The 23,443-nt window shown below is 37.2% G+C and overlaps 1 protein-coding gene across 1 annotated transcript; it reads left to right on the forward strand.

Moving 5' to 3' along the window:
- The first annotated feature begins 421 nt into the window (after window positions 1-421).
- LOC121519556 (cathepsin Z) lies at window positions 422-10,485 on the forward strand. Its single transcript, XM_041802300.1, has 6 exons — window positions 422-570; window positions 2,066-2,229; window positions 2,520-2,699; window positions 5,525-5,675; window positions 9,490-9,655; window positions 9,813-10,485. Exons 1-6 carry the CDS (start codon window positions 440-442, stop codon window positions 9,924-9,926), a joined length of 906 nt encoding a protein of 301 aa, XP_041658234.1. The 5' UTR covers window positions 422-439; the 3' UTR covers window positions 9,927-10,485.
- Window positions 10,486-23,443: the final 12,958 nt, after the last annotated feature.

A 23,443-nucleotide genomic window follows, 5' to 3' on the forward strand; every position in this document is an offset into this window, starting at 1 on the left:
TGTAAATCCTACATTGCCCCATTTAAAGACTTTTCATTCTATCTTAGCAAACTCTTTATTTCGCAGATTCATATTAATTCCTTATTTCTGGTGTGTATTTATTTATGTGGATTTTTTAACTAGGAAATTAATAAGTGGCTTTTTTCATAGGTAGACTATACTGTAGTGAAAGCAACAAGCTAGCAAAATAAAGTCCAGCAAAAATGTTGACATTCTCTTGTTCTGTTCTGTTAAATCAATATTAAAAAGTTTAACCCTTTTGACTCAGAAAGCAAAATCAATTTGTCCTCGAAGAATTTTCAATACTATTAAAATTAAGTAATAAATTAATTTTATGTAACCATCGACGGCTATGACTTTGCTCAGTGGAGGTTGTAATGGTAGCAGGCGCCGGAGGGAGGCGCTGTCCGTGTAAGTCATATGAGGGGGTAGAGCCAAGATGGCGTCTTCAATAACAACAGTATTGCTGCTGCTTTATTTAGCATCATTTTCTATGCAAATAAGCTCTTTCAGTCTTGTATCTGAGCCCTGTTATAAACCTGTCAGAGACGAAAGACCTGATTCTGTAAGGTAAGTGTCAAGAAGGTGTATATTTTCGACCGAAAATTGTTCATTTATTGATTTAGGTTGTTTACGTCTTGAATGAGCTTACTCTTTTACGTGACTTTGCGATTTTACATCCAGCTAATTGTTATCTCTTAAGAAGGTTATTAATCTCGTTAAACTAGTTAGAGTTAGCCACGTTTGTCTGTCTGTGGACAGTCGACCTTTGTGTTTTTTGCACAGTTGTTTTCTTATTATTCATTAGCTTGTGTTTATATAAGTTGTAACTTGTAAATGTGCATCACTTAAAAGTTGCTGTTGTACAAGTTAGAAGCCGCATATGCCCATTAATATTATAGCGTCATGTCAGCTGGAAAACTATGTGATCTAGTGTAGGTGTAACAAGTGGCTTGCATGTAACATTTACATGTAGATACATCGTTTGCCCAGTGGCACATAATGTATCATTATGAACTACATACAATTCAATTGTATGTATTTATTTTTTCAATCATTTATTTTGTTGTTAGGAAAATCACAAGTATCATCAAATAAAGCTTAAAGGACTTTCATAAATATTTATGATTTATTGAGTAAATGGAGGCACAAATTATACCTGATATATTTACTTTTCCATACTTGGTGATTCCAGTCGTTTTGACATCACATTCACACTGATGCAAATATTAAAATGACCAAATTGTAAAGGGATTTTCAATGATTTTATGTTTATTAGCCTTTCAGTGTGTTGTTGTCTTGGCGTTTTATTTATTTATTGTTTTTATGACCTTTTCTTTTGAAAGTAATGATAGTAAATGTTCTGTATAGCATAAAATGGGCCCCTCTTAAGAAGCCTGACTGTTTAGATTATACTTAATACTTTAAATTGCTTCTACTGATGACATAGACCACGGGACATTTATATTGTATACAGATAAAGGCTTTGCCCATGTGCACATAGTGGGAGTGTTATGCCCATATTTGTAAGACATTATTTTTTTTCCCCCAAAGTTTTAATATTATTGTTATATAAGGTCATTGGGGAGGTTAAGATGCAGATCTACAGTGGGCTGATATAGATGGAGGCCATATAATGATGACAACATGATGAAGATTTTAACAACAACACACTGTTGTTTTAGCTGATACTTGCCAAGCTGCTGTGTCAGATGTTGTCAGTTTGATTTTGCTTATTGATGATGTGGAATTTATCTCATAAGTGAATGCTAAAAAAAAAAAAAAGCAGAAGTAGGCGGCAGGGATTTTGCAATATTTAAACTGATTTTCTTAAAACAATAACCGTCCTGGAAACGCATGAAAATCAGAGACATTTCAATAAAAATTCTTTAAAAATAGTACTCCCCTGAATATTTAGTAAGTATTAAATACTAAATAGTAAAGTATTTGATATTTTAGTAAATGTTTTATGAGATTGATATAGCCTGACTGTTCAGATTATACCTAGAACTTCACATTGTTGTTATTCTATTGATGAAAGAGGCTTATCCTTTTACCATTTCAGGACACAACCCCGCCCACACGAGTATGTGAAGGTGTCAGATCTTCCTCCGTCTTGGGACTGGAGGAACATCGAGGGGAAGAACTATGTGAGCGTCACACGGAACCAGCACATCCCCCAGTACTGCGGGTCCTGCTGGGCCATGGGAGCCACCAGTGCGCTAGCTGGTAACCATGGCAACAGAGGGAGGGAGGGAGAGGAGTGGTAGCAAACATGATAAAAATGGAGGGGTGGATAGAAGATACTTAATGTGTCATACACTTAATATAAAGTATGCAAGTTATCTACTGTGTTTTTTAATAACCTTGTTATAAACATTATATCACAGAGATATGACACAGTATACTGGACTGAACACACTGTGTTCTGTTAATGTGGCAGCAGTGGTTTGGAAAGAAAAAAAACTGTGAACTCCTTCAATATGGTAATTGTGCATTGTTACTCTTCTTTCTTTAAGATCGTATCAATATAAAGCGTGGAGGAGTGTGGCCTTCAGCTTATCTGTCAGTCCAGAACGTAATAGACTGTGGGAGGGCAGGCTCTTGTTTCGGAGGAGATCACTTGAGAGTCTACGCCTACGCACACCAAGAAGGAATTCCTGATGAAACCTGCAACAACTACCAAGCTAAAAACCAAAGTAAAAGCTTTTTCTATACTTTTTCTTTATAATGACTCACTTTTGCTTCTGCAGTTTTCCCCATTTGGCCACTAACCGTTACTGTGCATTAACAAGGACACCATGTCTTCACATCCTGTTGGAGTACAAAGGAAAACAAAGCCTTTAGACATGTTGCGCTGGTGACACAATTTGAAACCACAGATGTGAAGTAGTCCCTAAGTTTTGTTGTCCACCCTTAGCACTGATGAAAACACTCATTAAACTTCCTGATAAAATGTCAAAGACCCCTCAGGTTGTTACAATCTACAATAGAAACAAATGAATGTGTAGGTATGGTACAGGTGATCCGTGTTTTAGAGAAGCTTTTACAGAGGCTTTTCTGTTCATGTTCATTATGCACACAGCACTGCAGGAGCTACATTCATCCAAAGCGCCGTCAGTCATGGCATGTTACCTTCTTTAAAAGCATCAAATAACTGTTCAAAACTAATATGACGGATAAAGGAACACTTCAACATGAATCAACAGAATTATAGTTAAGTTTCAGGACAGAAAGCCATGTTTGAGAACAATTTATTAGCCTCTTATTTTGATTTTCTGGGCAAGGCAAGGCAAATCTATTTATTTCAGCAGCAAGACAATTCAGAGTGCTGCAGACAAGACAGCAAAGCATCATAAATGAAAGTGGAGACATTAAAAGAGTACATATAGAAAGGACACTAAACAGTCATAGATAAGATAAAGTAAAAATAGGTAAAACAGAAGCTACAGCAGGGCTGCCAGCTTGTGAGAAAACCTTGGAGTGAGACTTTGTCATTTGCGTGACTCTCACGTCGATTGCGTGAGTGTTGGCAGCTCTGACTTCACCCTCGTGAGCTAGCTGACATGCGCAACTCCTCCCCATGGGGGATCTGATTTGACAAGAACAGGCTGTCTTCCTGCAGTTCAGCCAATCAGAGGTAGCTAGGAGTAAATGACTGGGGGGCTGTCATGTCCACGTTTTTAGTGCAGTCTTTGACCTTAGTAAGCGAAATTTTCATGCTGCAGCATGATCTCTGAACTTTTTGCTGGACACCCTGCCCTCCGATGCACCTGTCTTAAGAAATTCACGTGCAAAATAAATCTTTGTCCATGATGAGTTACAGAAGATGCTGCAGCATTCAACAGTTTGTAATACCAAAGTGTGTCAGTGGGGTCCTTGAAGAATTGTTTTCCCAGTTTTCTGTGGAAGAACCTGAGTTGCCTGCAGAGAGCCTTGACCTCAAATCCCATCCCACACCCTTAGGATTAACCAAAACATGACAGGTCAGGGACTCAAAAACAGAGTCCAACCTCACTAATGCTCTTATGGCTGAATGGGGGAAAATCCTGCTGAGAAGTCCAAAATCTACTAGGCTGCTGTCTGGGATGCACCTGTTGAGAAAAATCCAAGCTAATTGGCTTTCTGTTGTCGCTTTTTAGTTTTTTGTTGCATATTGATTATTGGTTGATTTATTGGCTGTACTTTAAGTGTCATGCACAAGAGTGCCGAACCCTTATGGGTTTATAAGAAACCAAAAATACAATTGCAGAATTTAAAAAAGTCAGTTCAAACAAGCAATTACAAAGGTGCATGATCTTTTCCCAGCTTAGTATTAAACAATACATTCTGCCTTTTTCTTGCAGACAAATCTTACAAAAACGTTTCCTTTCTGAAGCAAAAAAGTTTTTCATGATCATCCAACCAAAAAGAGCCAGCATTAATCAAAGCCATTTTCCTAAAAAGTTCATCCCTTAAATCATCTTAAGTTGGACAGTAAAACAGAAAATGAACATTATTCTCAGTTTCACCAAAGTCATAAGACAAACACACTCTGTCCTCCTCTGGAGTTTCCTAGAACCAGCCGGTCTCCACGGCTAAAGGTAAATTTCCTAAGCGTACCTGTGCACATGATGATCTATATCTTCTAGTTACATTATAGCTAATATAGGACTCAACATTGTAGCCATTCTTTATAAGACAGTACATGTAAATTCACCCTTTCTGGTTAAGGGGCATGATTAATCAATATTATAAAAGAAATAATGGAAATTATTTTAGTTATTTTATTTATTTATTTGTATTTTCACATGGAAACTTCAGCCTAGTGAACACTCCTGTCCCCTCCATCAGCTGTGCTTTTAAGGAGGACACATGGCACTATACAAGCTAACACATGAGGGATCCAAGGCTGCACTTATAATACTTGTCAGTGGAAAAACATACTTTTGTTTTCTGCAAGACTCAGCTACTACAGCATTTTTCTAGTTATATGTGCTGCCATGCTACAACCGTAATGGTAAGAAACTTGCATGACGCATCTTTATTACAGTGAGGAATCACCCTCATACAGCTTAGTGCACATTATCATGATGATAGAGATACAAAAGAAACATGTTATATTCGGGACTGACCTTCATGCAGAGGCAGATGGCTTGCTTAGAAAAGAAAAAGAAAGTATCTCTCTCAGATGAAGGACAGAAGTGTTACTTTCTGTTTGAACTTGACTCGTCGCAAAGCTTTGGTCTGAACTGGGCTGTGCTTATGAGAAAAAAAAAAGATTTTCAGTGCATAAATATTGTGGAATAACATTGGATTAAATGCCTAAACTGTTACAAAGGCAGTAAGATAGAAATATATTGAGTATAAATAATAGAAACAGCTATCATTTAGCTGTTTTAAAGCTCTTTTTTCCTACAAAAGATAGAAATGAGTATAGAACATAGTCACAGCTTCATTGCACATTAAATGCATCTTTTTTTTTACAGTGCATGAATTGTTGCAGTGTTCTGTGTATCCAAATACTCCTCTGTGTTTATTTCAGAGTGTGAGCAGTTCAATCAGTGTGGCACGTGCTCCTTCTTTGAATCATGTGCTATCGTTAAGAACTACACCGTGTGGAAAGTGGGCGACTATGGAGAAGTTTCTGGAAGAGACAGGATGAAGGCTGAGCTGTACACCAACGGGCCCATCAGGTAGAGTAAGTCATCCTCCACAGTCATTTCTAATCATCCATCCACCTACACCCTCCATATGAAATAACTAAAACTTTTTAATCCAGTCATTCTTCATTACAGGGAAGTCTTTATTAGACGATACATATTTAATCATTTTAGGAACTTAAAATCTCTGAGTGAGATCTTATTTCAGTCAAATAATCCTCAAGATTCACCAAATTATACAGATTTAAAGCCTTGGAATAATTATCATATATCTTACTGATCTACATTCCCACACTGGAGCTTAGTCCTTTATAAAACTTCTGGCCCTAATGGGTTTTTAATGTCTTTAGATGAATTCAATCAAGTATTCACAAGATTGGTAAAAGTAGCTTTTCTAATAGGTGCAGTTGTGTTGGGTCAAACTTTGTGCTCTTTTGGCATTTAAGGGCTCATAAGAATCCTATACATATGTGCAGGATTAAGCATCTTTTAGCGCTGGGGTTGCACATTTCTAATAACTCATTCTTCTAGCATCACCTTTCCAAGCTAAAGGACCGACCTACCATAGCCACAGAACCTACTGAAAAAACACAAATGGCTTGTTTGAGCTTTTGTAAAAATAAGGTGTTTCAGCATGGCATGCTTTGCGAACAGATACCACTTGTTCTGTTAACTTTAATATTACCTTTGTAATTTATCACTATTTTTATATACATATGGACATCACATACTTCAAAAACAAACCAAAAGAAAAGATAAGATATTCCTTTATTAATGCCGCAAGGGCAAATTCCAAAAAAAGGAAATTCAAAAGTCATAACTTCACAACAGGATATATATATATGTTTATAGACAGGAGTTGAGGCACAGACAGCTGAAAGAAATGTGTCTAAACTGTGTGTCAGTGGCCCAACAGCTTGCATATCATTACAAATCATCCACAAGTGATAGTTAAATACCAACCATCAGCAATGGAATACTAGTATGTATACAGTATATGCTAAAATTGCAAAAAAAAAAATGTGAAAATGAAATTTTTTCATTTGTGATGTGTGTGCCAACTTGATTAACCCTGACCCGGTAACATATATATACATATTTAAACTTCTGAACAAATTTCACAAGTGCCCTCTTCATTATTTTACCTTGATCATTCAAATAAAACTTGTAGTTACAGAGTTATACTCATTTAAAGATAGGCTAGAAATTTCAAGCTGTACCCTAATAAAAGAGGCTAGGGCTTAACAGCTAAGAAGCAGTGATGTCCTTATGACACTGCAATAAATTGCAATAAAAAAAATTTAGTGCACTGATTTTGGATCTTAAAGACACAATATGTTGCATTTCTGCTCTGAAATATCCATATCAATTTAAAAAGCAACCATTCTTATGTTCTATATTTGTTGAATTGAGGTCTCACAGTGGCTGCCATAGGTTGCAAATTCAATCACCCAGACTCCCCTCTGTAACATGGATCCCCTACACTTGGCATTTCTAGCAACTTAAGACCAGCACTGCTCAGGACTGCCCACCTCCATGGCCTCCTCAATACTACTTCTTGTTTCAAATTGAGAACTCTGCTCTGTAAAAGCAGCATCTGTGTATTTACTAAACAGAAAACCTACATTTTGGTTTCATTCATAAATTTCTCATAATGTGGGGGAAACGCTCTGAAAAAGGCACTTCCAGGTTTGTGCTGGAAGCAGTCCCAGGATGCACATGTGTGCTAAAAGTGATGGTAGAGCTAGGAATGGGTGATATCCTATCGTTTGCGATATACCGCGAAAAAAACTTTCCACAATGAGAAAACGGCCTTTAACGATAATAACGATAAACTATGGTTGATGACGTATGTGTCTGCGATCATCGCGCACACATACGTCATCAACTGCGCCGCACTCGTAACTCACCTGCAGAAACATAACAACATGGCCAAAGGCGGAGATGAAACGGAGGATGAGTTTGTTAAACGAGGAGCTACCTCTATCATCTGTAAATGGTTTGGTTAGAGGAAATCAGACATGGAGCAGACAACGGTAATTTGCACAGTGTGCTTTATTTTACGATCCCCTATTCCTCCGTTTTACAGCTGTGGAAATTACGCACGGTCCCACAGGTTATACGAGGAAATAACGGAGCGCTTAGTCTAATATTTAGAAAGATGTGAGTAATAAACTCGCATCTCATGTAGATTTCCTATAAGGTTAGCAATGTATAACATTTACAGCAACATAGAATGTACATGATATGATAGTTAACATGATGCATGTTTATTTTTATTAGCGCTGTGGGTTCTGTCCGTTAGGTGCATAGGTGTCTTTAGTACACACCTCACAGACAGACAGACCGACAGAAGTGTATGATGGAGGGACAGATAAACATTAAAGCACCAAACTGTATTATATCTGAAAATGTGATTATATCTACTACTACCACATTATAAGCTTCAGTGTTATTATACATCATGTACTTAATCAAACTTAGTTAAAAATAATTCATCAAATTTACTAATTTTTATTTTTATTAATTTAACAACAGAAGTTTTAACTTGGACTTGAATTAAGTGACTTATCTCTGTAAAAGCAAACATGGTGGAACCTGGCAGCTCTGCTCCGCTGAAGGAACCTCCAGACTTAAAAGAGGATATCAGACCGTATTTTACATTTAAACACTAAAGATAGAGGCAAACTGGACAAAAAAGACCATATCCTGGAATGACCATGTGGAGGTAAAATAGTGCTGTAAATACTTCTAGTTTAGGGTCAATTTTTAATGCTGACACTTAAATTTTTAATAATCTGGCAAATTGGAACATTATTTGTACTATTTCCAACTAAATTTCTCTTTGAATCTCTTAAATGTAGAAGCAACATAGTTTTTTTTACTAAAATATCCCTACATTAATGGATATCTATTTATATAAATATAGATATATTTATATATCTATATTTATATGTAGCTGATGTAGTTAAGCGGCCAATTTGATAAATTTTTCCTAGTCAGAAAGGTTGTGTTGAATGGTGCTATTTTTTATTGTGATTTATATCGTTATTGCAATAAATACAGCAAAATATCGTGATAAATTTTTTAGTCCATATCGCCCATCCCTAGGTAGAGCGCATGTGCATCCTCCAGTGTCTAAACAAGAAGTAAACATTGGAGATGGGCAATCTTGGTCTGTAACTGTCGTGTTGTGTTAATGATTTGGTTTAGCGCCTCCTGGTAGCATGATTTTACAGACTGTGCATTTAATTGCTTGTGATTAATGCACTAATTCTGACAGCCCTGGTTTAAATGTATGAGTGTGTGACTCACTTTCTGCCCTCTCATTCTTGCACTCTTTTCCCTCAAGGGGATGTAAATGATGTTGTTGCACCGAGAATTTCAAAAGCTCTGGTGAAAAAAATGCAGAAAAACAAACTAAAAGCAAGTTTGAATTGTTTATTTAACAAAAGTCACAAAATAATAAAATCCAAAGTAGGTATTTCTGGCACAATCAAATCAACTTCCAAGGTGCATGGTGGATGAAGAAAGTCTTGAAAAGAAACAAAAAAATGTAGATGAAGATGGTCAACAGGAGATGGTCAAACCTATCCAGTCTCTTATGGTTGCATTTACAGATAGCATTAAAGATTGCCACTTGGCTTTCAAGTATCCAGCAGTAACAATTATGCAAAGTGTTAATTGCATTTTTGTTTACCTGCCTGTTGCCACATAAATGAGCAGGTAACACAAGTTAAGACCCATAAAATAGATGATACACTACAAATAATCAAGAGAGATTAAATATGAACTATGGATCCTACACATCTGATTGTAGATTACCAGAAACTCTTTGCTCTTGCAGCTGTGCTCTGATGGCCACAGACGGCCTGGAGAAATACTCTGGAGGGATCTTCAGAGAGTTTCACCCTCTGTCTCTGCCAAATCACATCGTGTCTGTGGCTGGGTGGGGTGTGATGGAGGACGGGACTGAGTATTGGATCGTCAGGAACTCCTGGGGAGAGTTTTGGGTGGGTCTCTCTCTCTCTGTCTTTATGAGCCAGCTCTGTGGCCAAAATACACACCACAGTACATGGAAAAAGTTTAATGGAAGAATAGTGTAAAAATGGACATTTTCCATACATGTTTCTCACAGAATAACTGATGTTCTATTTGTTTGGTTTTCAGGGAGAACATGGATGGGCGAGAATAGTCACCAGTGCATATAAAGGAGGGAAAGGAAACTGGTTCAACCTGGGTATTGAGAACAACTGTGCATATGGAGACCCCATTGTAACTTAAACCACATTTATAAGTGCTCAAAACTACTGAAAATTTCCCATTTTTTCTGAATAAGCTGCATGTGTGGACACAAACAGCCACGTTGTTCACACTGACTTTTTCCTGCCAGTCCCCGGTGTATTTTCTGTGTTAATTCAGGGTGAGCTGATGGGTGAACACAGCAGGAAATATTCAGGAAAGGCATTTACTGAATGTGACCGTGAGAGTCTAGAGCACAATTCATTAGCAATCAGGTAGTGAAACTTCTATGTATTCACCGCTCCTGTGATGATATTGTGATTGTGTCCAACTTGCACTGATGTAAAGGTAAAAATCTCACTACAGCATCATACAGTGAACTGTCTTTTTGTCCGCCACTTCTGCTTTATTGCTGCCTCTGCCTCTATCCATCCTACTCCCATCCAGCAGGGATCTCTCCCACTGTGAGGTGCACGTGTGAATTACCAGCTAAGCACTGTTCATGGGTTGTCCTCCTGAAATGCTGTCTGTATTTTAGGAGTGTATTTGGGAAAAAATGCCAAAATAAAACAATAGAAACACTCTAGTTCTGTTCTGGCTGGCTTTTTTAAAGACCCCTTGATCCTTTCCTAATATTCTGAAAAATAAAGGACATGTTCATCAATTTAGGTGAATATTTCTTGTGAAACCAACTTATAGTTTGAAGAGTTTTGCTTAACTGTTTCTTGCATATCAATTCCTTTTTCCTCTTCAATGATAAAAAATGCATATAAAGAATGTGCAATTAAGTTAGGTAAAATTGAAATAATATTCAATATAAATAATGTGAATGAATAAGGAAATAGACCTTTTTCACACTCACATTATTCTAAAAGACTAAGAGGTTTACTTGTTTTCTTAAATTTTAATTTCCTCTGACTTTCAGGGCCTTGGTGAGAGATAGAAACTCAAAAAGTACCCAGGCATAACATCCACGTACAGTGGCTTTCTGATTCCTGATTTTTTTTTGCATTTTTGTCACACTTAAATATTCGGATCATCGAACCATTTTTAATATCTCATAAATACAACCTAAGTTAATAGAAAATGCAGTTTCTGAATTATGATTTTATTTATTAAGGGAAATAAAAATCAAACTTATCTGGCCCTATGTCAAAAAGCAATTGCCCCTAAACATAATAACTGGTTGTGCCACCCTTGGCTGCAATAACTGAATTCAAGCATTTGTGATAACTGGTGATAAGTCTTTCTCATGACTGTGGAGGACCTCTGGCCCACTCTTCTTCGCAGAATTGTTTTAACTCAGCCATATTGGAGGGTTTTCCACCATGAACTGCCCGTTCAAGGTCACACCACAGCATCTCAATTGGATTTAAGTCCAGACATTTACTTGGCCACTCCAAAACCTTAATTTTGTTTATTTTGAGCTTTTCAGAGGTGGACTTGCTGGTATGTTTCAGGTCGATGTCCTGCTGCATAACTCTAGTGGCTTGTGCTTAAGGGCATGAACTGATGGCTGGCAATGGTCTTCAGGATTTTCTGGTAGACAGCAGAATTCATTGTTCCATCAATCACAGCAAGTGGTCCAGGTCCTGAAGCAGCAAAGCAGCCTCAGACCATCACACTGTCACCACCATGTTTGACTGTTGACATGATGTTGTTTTTTATCAAATACTGTTATTTTTATGCCAGATGTAACGGGCCACACACCTTCCAAAAAGTTAAACTTTTGTCTCGTCAGTCCACAGAATATTTCTCCAAAAGTCTTGGGGATCAAGATGTTTCAAATGTGAGATGAGCTTTTGTGTTCTTTTTAGTCAGCAGTGGTTTTGGCCTTGAAACTCCCATGATGCCATTGTTGCCCAGTGTCTTTCTTATGGGTGAGTCATGAACTCTGACCTTAACTGAGGCCAGTGGGCATGCAGTTCTTTGGATGTTGTTCTGGGTTCTTTTTTGACCTTTTGGATTTCTTTTTTAGATCTTGTAGCCTACTTCACTTTGTCTGACAGCTTATTTTTAAGTGATTTCTTGATTCAACAAATCTGGCGGTAATCAGGCCTGGGTGTGGCCAGTGAAATTAAACTCAGCTTTCCAAGAACTGTGGTTATTCACAGTTAACTCATGATTTAACAAGGGGGGCAATTAATTTTTCACATAGGGCCAGACAGTTTTTTTTTCCCCTTAATAAATAAAATCATCATTTAGAAACTGCATTTTCTATTTACTTGGGTTGTCTTTCTGAAATATAAAAATTGGTTTGATGATCCTAAACATTTAAGTGTTATAAATATGCAGAAACATCATGAATCAGAAAGGGGGCCAATACTATTTCTCTGCATTGTATGAAGATGTTATGAGGAGACTGTTTGAAGAATGTAATTATTTTCACTGATTGATTCTTCTAATGGACCACTTAATAACCTTCCTTTATTGTCTACTTTAATTTTCCATGTGAGATATCCATGTATAATATGTTTAATTCCTGTATTTATAACTGCTTAAATCTAAGAAATGCTTTGGCAAACACAACTTGTTTTTCATACAAAACAAACCTGATAATTTGTTGATTAGCTGGCTTTAAAGGTTCTTGACACTGGAATTTAGTATCTCCAGAGGAAGCGAGGCAAACTGGTAGTTTCCAGTCTATCCAAATCTTTATCAGTCTTGTGAAATCTTTATCAAACTTTGTTTGTGTACCACTAGTTCATAACCCAAGGTCGTCAGACACCTCACAAAGAGGGCAGGTCTAGATCTCACTCCTTTTATATTATTTACAAAGACCCAACATTAATTCACCATGAGATCAGCACCAAGAAACTTTTTGCAAAGTTTCAGTGGCAAAGCAAAACCTCTCTGGACTGGGCAGAAACTTTTAGCAGAACCAGACTCATGTTGAACAGCTAACTGTAAAAGCTGTAGGTGCAGAAAGAGAAGAAGAAGATGCAGAAAGAGAGAAAACAAGCATAACAACAACAATGAATAAAGATCTGTTTGTAGCTGTTCCGCTTATAAATCCATCTTCCATGCTAAGCTAAGTAACTTGCTCAAGTTAAATATATAATAGGCATAAATCTCCCATTAATCTATGCAAGTGAGAAAATTATATCTGAAATTTTCCCTTAAATCATGGTAACATGAATTCTGGAAAATCAACCAGAGAAGAATGATCTTAGTGTTTCAGAGAAAAATCCAGACAACAAACATGTAACACCTGTCAACCTTTTTTCAGACTCTAAATTCAAAATTTATTTTTGAACAGAACCCTTAGCTAATTTATGATGACATGTGAGGCCCTAAAAAACCCCAACCTGGACATCTGATTGTTCCTCCTGAATTCAATTTTCATCCCAAAATAACCTCTTCTCTGTCTGAGAGAATCTGCTGCCTCTTCACCACAGAGCCATTATCACACATTTCTAAGGCAACTATTTATTCCTTTAAACGTCAGGCGAGCTGACTCACTCACTTTAAATTCACCTGTGGAGAAACAGCAACTGCAAGGCTGGGGAAAAGGAGGGCTCACTGTTAAATTTTACCTCTGAGACACTGCAGAACATTCCCTCAAACGGCTTCTAACGAGAGTCTGGAGGCCGAGCAATTGAGATGAATTTAATGCAGAATAACAGAGAACCATTACATACTGTAGGGCACTCTGACCACCTCTTTATAGCTCAAAGGAGATGTTTTTGTCTTTGAATTCAAAGCCTTCTCATATGGAAATGTCTCCTTCGCGTCTTCGTTTTTTAAGTTAATGGCTGTATGAATCAGAGTGTCCTGCCTATCTGAAACAAAGAGAGTCGTTAAGACGACGCCTGCTGAGCAATCTACAGGAAACTTTACATCCCTTAAATTATATCTACCCTTTGCTGGAGCTTCACCAGACTGATTCAATTATCTTAACACTGACTAACTGCAAATTTTTTTAATGTCTGCTCCTTTTATTTCTCTGCAAGTTCTGAATGTCTCCCATGAATCATGTCCGTATCACAGGGCAATTACATGCTGTATTGTGTTGAACTTTTGCAAACTTTAATGGATTAAATGATAATGTTGTTCTTTGTAGCACTGAATGGAATAATCAAAATTTCATACAAGTGAAGGCAAAAAAAGGTGCATAAACCGTATGTTAAAGTACACTAACCCCAAAAATGTACATAAAATATACACGATTAACAGTTTTCATATACCAGGGATCGAAAAGACCAACATTGCTATCGTTAGTACGACAATGATACGATACAAGACAAGATCATACACAGACCCACCAGCATCTTTTACAGAGACTGAGGCAGTAGCTATAGGCATGGCTTAGTGGTTGTGAATTTGTGGGCAAGAGAATGAATGAAGCTCTGACAGGGGTAGGCAGACAGAGTATGTGACAACATAGACAAAAGGTCTATGAAGGTAAATTACAGAAGTGGTGTTTTGATTCACTGCTATATATCATAAGGAAGATCACGATGCAAAATAGAGCAATAAAATACAGGACGATACGATACAATTCAATTTGATACAACATGAGACTTTACAAAACGAGACAGTAGTATTGACACGAAAAGATATGATACAGAACGACATGGGACAAAACAATATGAAATGATGACAATACAATGAGATAGGATATCACAATGTGATATGATACTAAATCAAACAATATAGAATATCATACCTAATGATATGAAAGGATACAAGATGATATAGTAGGATGCAAGTCAATGTGATGTGATGATGTGTTGCGATACAATACAAAACAGTACAATATGTTACAGTACGGTATGGTATGATAATACAGGATAATACAAATTCTTCCGAAACAATATGATAAGATAGGATACAACAGGATACGATATGATAAGATTTAATACTATTTGAAAACAAAAGAAAACAAAAGAAAACTTTACGAATATGATATGATATGTAACGTCTGGTATGATTTTACACCACGATAGATATGTTACAATATCATGCAATATGCTACCATACCATACAGTACATTAGGATAGGAAAGGATACGATTAGAGGATGATACAAAATAAAATAATAAAATAGGATGTAATAAGCAGTGCTGCAAAATGGTATGATACAGTACAGTATGATTAGAAAAGATAAGAAATTATAAAATGTAATGATATGATATATGATATTTTAAATACGATACATATGATATGATACATATTTTATATGATAAGATATGTGATATTTTATATGTAATGTTATTTGATATGTGATATTTTATATATGATATATATTTTATATATGACATATGATATGATACATGATATATGAGATGATATATGATGATATATATTTTAGATATGATACAGTTGCAAGAAAAAGTATGTAAACCCTTTGGGATTTCTTGGATTTCTGCAGAAATTGGTCATAAAATGTGTTCTGATCTTCATTTAAGTCACAACAATAGACAAACATAGTCTGCTTAAACTAATGCCGCACAAAAAAATGTTATGTTTTCATGTTTTTATTGAACAAAACATGTAAACATTCACAGTGCAGGGTGGAAAAAGTATGTGAACCCCTAGGCTAATAACTGGTTGACCCTCCTTTGGCAGCAATAACCTCAACCAAACGTTTCCTGTAGTTCCAGATCAGACATGCACAATGGTCAGGAGGAATTTTGGACCATTCCTCTTTACAAAACTGTTTCAGTTCAGCAATATTCTTGGGATGTCTGGTGTGAATCACTCTCTTGAGGTCATGCCACAGCATCTTAATCGGGTTGAGGTCAGGACTCTGACTGGGCCACTCCAGAAGGCGTATTTTCTTCTGTTGGAGCTGCTCTGTTGTTGATTTACTTCTATGCTTTGGGTCGTTGTCCTGTTGCATCACCCATCCTCTGTTGAGCTTCAGTTGGCGGACAGATGGTCTTAAGTTTTCCTGTAAAATGTCTTGATAAACTTGGGAATACATTTTTCCGTCAGTGACAGCAATCCGTCCAGGCCCTGAGGCAGCAAAGCAGCCCCAAACCATGGTGGCCCCTCCACCATATTTCACAGTTGGGATGAAGTTTTGATGTTGGTGAGCTGTGCCTTTTTTTCTCCACACATAGCGTTGTGTGTTCCTTCCAAACAACTCAATTTTGGTGTCATCTGTCCACAGAATATTTTGCCAGTAGTGCTGTGGAACATCCAGGTGCTCTTTTGCAAACTTCAAACATGCAGCAATGTTTTTTTTGGACAGCAGTGGCTCCCTCTGTGGTGTCCTCCTATGAACTCCATTCTTGTTTAATGTTTTACTTATTGTAGATTTGTCAACACAAATGTTAGCATGTGCCAGAGATTTCTGTAAAGGGGGGGTGATAGTTCAGGGGGTCCAGTTTGATTCAGTTCGGTTTGGTGTAGTTTGCTAAACCCCAAATTAGTTAGCGTTTCCACAGACAGCCTTGCTCTCACTTGGGTGGGCGGGGCTGTAAAAGCATACATGTGAAGTCATAGACAGCGTGAGTCTGCTGCTCCAGCCGCAGAGTTATAGAAAGGATGAGTGACAGAAATCAGTCGGGAATAAGCAATAAACAGCTTTATTTCAGTTGAAAGTGCTTTTTAAAATAATAACTACATCTTCATGATGTTAACAGCCGTCAGTAAAGATTCTCAGCTGATGGAATACGTGTACAGAGACGGTTTGAGTCGTAACGCTACGTTAATATATGAATATATCTAGTCTAGAACAATTTATACAACAAAATATGAAAGTTTAGAGCTGTACTGTGAGAATTCACCACATTAGAAATAATGTAAAAATTCAGCTGTGTTAAAATCAAGCTAGAGTAAGTCAGAAATCTGGGGTGCACTGATCTCATTTTAAAAAAGTCTGCAGCCTGAAGTTTTACAAGCCTGTTCAACAACCACAGAGCGATGTTTTCACAGGTTATCTGACGTAAGAAGTAGATTAATATCTAGTTACAGATGAGAATGAACTGTTCAAAGGCTTCATATTCACAAAACTTAAGCATTAATTTAGTTTCTCCTCCATCGCGGATGGATCAGGCTGATGTGAGCCTTTGGGCTCTGCTTTGTGTTCTTAAAATCAGGTCCAGATAAATGTCAGGAAACTTGATTAGTGGCCAGATACCAATATCCATAGACTAGGAAAGAGTTTGGATCTCCGTCAAGTCCAAATATTTCCCATTTAGGCTGATATTAGTCCATTTTTCCCTTGTTTTCACCCGCTTCTCACAGCGCTGACTTCCATGTTTGAAGCCCGGAGGCGAGCAGCTGAGTCGCACGCTGACGTGATGTCAGTGCAGCCCCTATTGTTGTGTGTGTAGCTCCACCTTTTTGGTACAGTTAGGTAAGATTGGCACCTCTATGGAAGGGTGCCGAAAAGTGGGACGTACATGTCGATTTTTTGGGACCCTTTCCAGCTTTTGCTCTATGGAAATTCCAAAAAATGCATGCCGCACCGCTTGGTGGAAACGACCTATAAGTCTTTAGCTGACACTCTAGGATTCTTCTTCACCTCATTGAGCATTCTGCGCTGTGCTCTTGCAGTCATCTTTACAGGACGACCACACCTAGGGAGAGTAGCAACAGTGCTGAACCCTCTCCATTTGTAGACAGTCTGTCTTACCGTGGACACATGAACATCAAGGCTTTTAGAGATACTTTTGTAACCCTTACCAGCTTCGTGCAAGTCAACAATTCTTGATCATAGGTCTTCTGAGAGCTCTTTATGCCAGGCATGGTTCACATCAGGCAATGCTTCTTGAGAACAGCAAATTCAAAACTGGTGTGTGTTTTTTATAGGGCAGGGCAGCTTTAACCAACACATCCAATCTCATCACATTGATTGGACTCCAGGTTGGCCGACTCCTGGTTCCAGTTAGCTCTTGGAGAAGTCATTAGCCTAGGGGTTCACGTACTTTTTCCACCCTGCACTGTGAATGTTTACATGTTTTGTTCAATAAAAACATGAAAACATATCATTTTTTGTTCGGCATTAGTTTAAGCAGACTGTGTTTTTCTATTGTTGTGAGTTAGATGAAGATCAGAACACATTTTATGACCAATTTATGCATAAATCCAAGAAATCCCAAAGTGTTCACATACTTTTTCTTGCAACTGTATATGACATGATATGATATGATACAATGCAATACTTTGGATAGATTAAAATATCATTCAATATGATAAGATACAGAACGATACAATATATGTTAAAATATGCAGAATTATCATAATATCACAACACAGTGATCATTTTAAAAGTGATTAACTTAATAATATTAATATGTATCAAAATGTAAAGAGCAGCATTAATGTAAATGTTCTTTCTGTATCAATCTTTGTCTTATCCCAAATATATATGAAACAGTTGTCATCTGCTGGGGGTGTGAATTTCAGGGTTACTCACAATATAATACCTGATACATGGCCAATGATAACAATAATACCACGATAACATACTACTGTGATGATTCATGTTTAACAGGACAATTATATACTGATAAATCACCTTAACTCATTAACTGAAGACAATTAAATCTCCCTTGAAAAAGGTAAGGTGCCAATGAATGTAACTACGATTTGATATTTGGCCCACCCCATGATCAAACATTTTGTACCTGGCTAGATACACTATCTATGACCTTTGGGTGCATCTTATTCATCCTTGAGTGTAGCAAAAACTTAATGTCTATAACAGCAGAGAGGATGGAGAGCTATCCGCTTCAGGCTTTATCTTGAATAAATCTGAATTTAATGCATATAGTTAATGTGTTTCTTTCCTCTGTACTCCTACTCTTTTGAATTAATGTACATGGGAGTAAATGTGCAGAAACTGGCCTTTTCAGTGGCCGTGTACCAAGTGTACAAGCTCAATGCATATAAATATATCATTTAACATTTGACTGAATACATTCTCTTTGCTGACTTGTGAGGGATTTGTGCTGAAGTGTCTATAAAATCTTATCTAAAACAGCTCCAGAAAGAAAGACACTCAGTAGACCTTTGCACCTTTGCATGAATTAATGTGTGGAGAGAATCAGAGTAAACATGGCCCATCACAACCTTTTATCATTTTGCCAGCTTGGAGGTCTGAATGATGTTTTAAAGCTCATCCACCTCCAGAAACATTTTATTTTAGCCTAAAAATCAGACAAAAGCAAAGAAGTTGTGACATTTTTTAACCAGATTTAAGCTCCTGCAATGTTTCCCAGAAAACCTGAGGAGGATTTGACCTGACGGCTAAGACCCTGTCTGAGAATAAAAGCAGGATTTGTATTAGAATAGAGTGAGTGTGATTCACAGTTGGAGCTGCAAATTAGAAATTCGACTCGTCGATGTTGTTGCAAGAGAATCTCTCTGTGCTTCTCCTTTTGACTGAAGGACGAAGAGTCACACAGGACACTGTTGTGAAACACTTTCAGGGTTTAAACCATCATGCCGTTTTATTTGAAAGGACTTTTAAGCATTTAATCTGACATTGGTTTCCAAGTACAAATATAATAGTGTTAAGGAATATCAATGTCAAAACTAATGTAGTCAGTATTGACAGAATATTGTTTTGTATTGTATCAGAAAGGTCCTAGCCAGATGTATATCCAGATATTTTTATTCTTCTTTCCTGTAACAATCAATATTTTTCATATATTTTCAAAATCTTGAGTTATTTTTCTTTTAGCCCTGAAATTACAAGGCTGGTATTGTTGACCTGAGATGCCAAAGTAGTGAGGAGAAACTAGGGCTGTGTAGTACTAAACACGCCCTTGCACTTTTGCTCATGTCGAGGTTTGGTGCATCTTGGGCTTATGGTAAACGAGTTGTTATGGATCATTTGTGGAGGAGTAAGCCCTAGAAGAACAAATCCCATTCATCCTGGTAAGCAAGGCTGCCCATAAAGAGGTTAAAGGGGAAGCTTTCTAGGGTCAGGAAAATCATGGTCCATTGTAAAGTTAGCCCGAATAATAACCACTTACATCAAAGCAACAAAAATGTATTTTATTTATGCTGTTGCGCAATGCAGAATTTTCAAAATGTAAACCCATTTTCTTAAATCAGAATTGCCTTTTTATTGGTGATGTTAACAATGTGGATGGGAACGATGACTAAACTATTTGGAGATACCACAGATACCAAGATACCACAGAATAAAGTAGAAGCAACTGAAATAACTGAGGAAAAAACAGTTAAATAAATGCAAAATAAAGGCAAAATTGGCAAAAATGGGTTAAAAGTAGCAAAAAATGACTGTGGCAAGAAATTGGCTGAAGGGGACAAAATGGGTGGCAAAATTGGTGAAAAGCAGCTAGAAAGTTGCATAAGTGTATCATAAGTGGCAAAAATGGATTAAAAGAAGTAAAAATGTGCAGAAACAAGTAGTAAGTTGCAACACTGGGTGGTGAAAATATTTAAAAAGGGGGGGGGGGGGCAAAAATGGGTTATAAATGCAAAAAGGGGCAAAAGTGGATGGCTAAAGTGGCAAAATGGGTTTAAACAGTGATGAAAAGTGGTTAAAAAGTGGCAAGGATGAAAAGTTTGGACATCAGAACCAAATAATAGTTTGCCACACCTTTCAGCTCAAAAATGAAGTTACTGTTTGCCAGGAGTCTGGCACCAATTATACTGATCCAACACACATGAATTTATATCATCAACAAATCACAACTGGTGAAGGCCCATTCACTGGGGCAGGCCTGCTGGTCAGGGATGTCCAAACTGCACCTCTCAAGCCAACTGTGGCCTATGTGGTCCATTTTTAATCAGAGTAAAGAGGAGTCATTTTTGTAGGCGAGACACTCCAAACACAGTTCACCAGCGTCCCAAATAATTTACTTACAAATGGCTTTGTAACCCTTTCCAGGCTGATTGACATCAATGATTTTGTTTCTTGTCTGCTCTGGGATTTCTTTAGATGGCAGCATGTTGTGTTGATTTTTGAGATCTTATAGCCTACTCCACTTTGTTGGACAGGTTCTATGTGAGTGATTTCTGGATTCAACAGGTCTGGCAGTAATCAGGCCTGGGTGTGGCTAGTAGTAATTGAGCTTTCAAACACATTTGGTCAATCACATTAAATTCATGATTAAACAGGGGGGAATTAATTTTTCACATAGGGCCAGCTAGGTTTGGAAGTTTATCCCACCTGAATAAATGAAATCAACATTTAAAACGGCATTTTTTAAATTATCTCTGGTTATCTGTGTCTAATATTAAAAATTGTTTGATGAAATGAGGAAAGGGGCAAATACCCTTTCACTGCACTGTAAATGAAAAATGATTTTTGTTTTGTTTAAGAATGATAAGGGGATTTGAACTGTAGGCTATCAACACTGACCACTGACTCAATGTTCTGTTTAATGCTTCTTTTTGACAGTAAGTGACAAATGTAGCATCAAAATCTGCACGGGCCCATTTTTTTCACATTAAATTCTGAGTCTTAGAAGACTTAAGAAGCCTTCTATACTATTTCTGTATGTCATGTCTAACCACCCATTGTGAGAATAACTGTTTATTCTTGGCTATTTCTCGTTGTGTCCTTCTCAATCTAATGTGAATGGACCAAAGCCAGGCTGCACATCTGGAGGGGAGCAGAGCTTTGCGTCTGCACACTTCTGGTATGTGGGAGGACAAAACTACCCATTCATGATCGAAACAAACCCTAAATGTGAAATCACGAGATGTCTTTCCTTTTAATCACTGTCATATGCCACATGCCATCCGTGTTGCTGTGGCACTTCCTCTCTTCTCACTTCTGCAGCTTCTCCACTTCTGCAGGGGTCAGATCTTGCACTGAAACTCAGCTGCTTAAACTGCTGTAATAAGGTCAGAGTGAAGACAGGACATTCCTTTTCTCCTGCGAATGCTCGAGTAGAGCATTTATGTGAACAAACTTGCAAACCAACTGGTTTAGCAGGTAACTGAATGCACTCTGAGGCCACAATTAGACCAGTTTGTCGGGGCAGTCTCCTTTAAATTAAATTCCTCACTGGTTCTTGTTTCAGAGATCATACAGAGCTGCACAAACACACAAGAGCCGTCTTCTGGTGATTAGATTTCTGCTCTCAATCACTTAATCTCATTTGTCCTATAGTCCTTGGCTGCCTTCCATCTGTTAGAATTTGTGTGGACAGTAGCCAGGTTTTCACTCATCACTGATCAGACGAAGATCAGTCAATAGTTGGATAGTTTCCACACAAATAACTTGAGATATTAATATTTTAATTAAAGCGTTTTTAAGCCTGTCACCCGTCTATCTTCTCTTTCACTTCCTCTGGGTCTCGCGCACGCACGCACGAGCGCAGACGAAAATACTCAGTCAAGCTAGCACGTGATAGCCACAACGATACCGGAAGTTAGCAGATTTAAGGTGTAACGTAAAGTCACATTTGAAAAGTAAAAAAAAAAAAAAAAAAAAAAAAAAAAAAAAAATGGAGTGTGATGGTTGAAATTTAAAACAACAAAACCTTGGAATTTCAGTAATTTCAAGTCGGCCTATCTTTACCTTAAAGAGGTTTCAAAAAGCCCCAAAAGTCCTTTTACTTTAGCCTACACGTTCAGAGCTAGCTAAATTTAATGAAGTAGCCTTCTGCATTAGCCTATCTCCCTTCTTACAGACCCTACTTAAACTTATTTCTATTAGGTACAAAAAGCTCTTTTATACTAAAAAAAACCCAGAACTATAGAGGTAAAAAGACGTCCAAAACCTCATATTAAAATAACAGTAAGTCTTTGAAGTCGCTTGGTTCAGCTTATGCTATGGCTAACTAAAATCGTCCATTATTTTAAGCAGTAGGCTACTTCTTTGGTTTTGCACAATTACTGCCCAAAAGGTCGTTTTTACTGTTTATGAATGTGCATCAGGTCTATGTTGAAATATTCCATTAAATTAAGTAATAGCTGTTAAAAAGGAAAATTCATAAAACACAAGCTAGCATATTTAATTTGAAGAAACTGGGAACAAACATGAAATACAAGCTAGCATATTTAATGGTAAGTATTTTGTTAAGAATGTGTGAGAAAATGCAAATTTAAGCATTAGCCATGCTGCTAGCTTTTCGCTAACCTATTTGAAGACCACTTTTTGGACACATTCAAAAAAGGCTTCAAGAAAGCAAAAACAAATATCTTATAGGTCATTAATTCAGAAGACTTTTAGAAGGAACCCTAAAGGACAAAACAAAAGAACTCTACTGATCTTAGAGCTTTTCAAGTTTTTTTCTTTTGTTTTTTTTTAAAGATATATGAAAGAAATTTCAAAACAACTCTTAAAACAACTCTAAATTACAAATTTTAGCAAGGCAATGAATACAAATGAAGAACATGCATATATGCCTGTAGTCCCAAGCGAAAACACTAACTCCTTTGATAACTTCACTCATGGTGCATGTACATGTCTCGCATCAAAAACACACACTCCACTTTTCTCTGTGCACAAGAGCTGTTTTAGGATGTGATGTGGAATTATTCCCTTTCTATGTAGTCAGCAGAGGTGAAGTAGCCTACAAGACCAGAGTCCTCAATTAAAGGAACAGCTCTGGTTAAAACTTTCTTAAATAGAAGCAAAAGTACTGATTTCAGTTACAGTAAATGTAATTAGTTACT

The sequence above is a fragment of the Cheilinus undulatus genome, linkage group 13 (assembly GCF_018320785.1).
Source record: "Cheilinus undulatus linkage group 13, ASM1832078v1, whole genome shotgun sequence".
Classification (NCBI taxonomy): domain Eukaryota; kingdom Metazoa; phylum Chordata; class Actinopteri; order Labriformes; family Labridae; genus Cheilinus; species Cheilinus undulatus.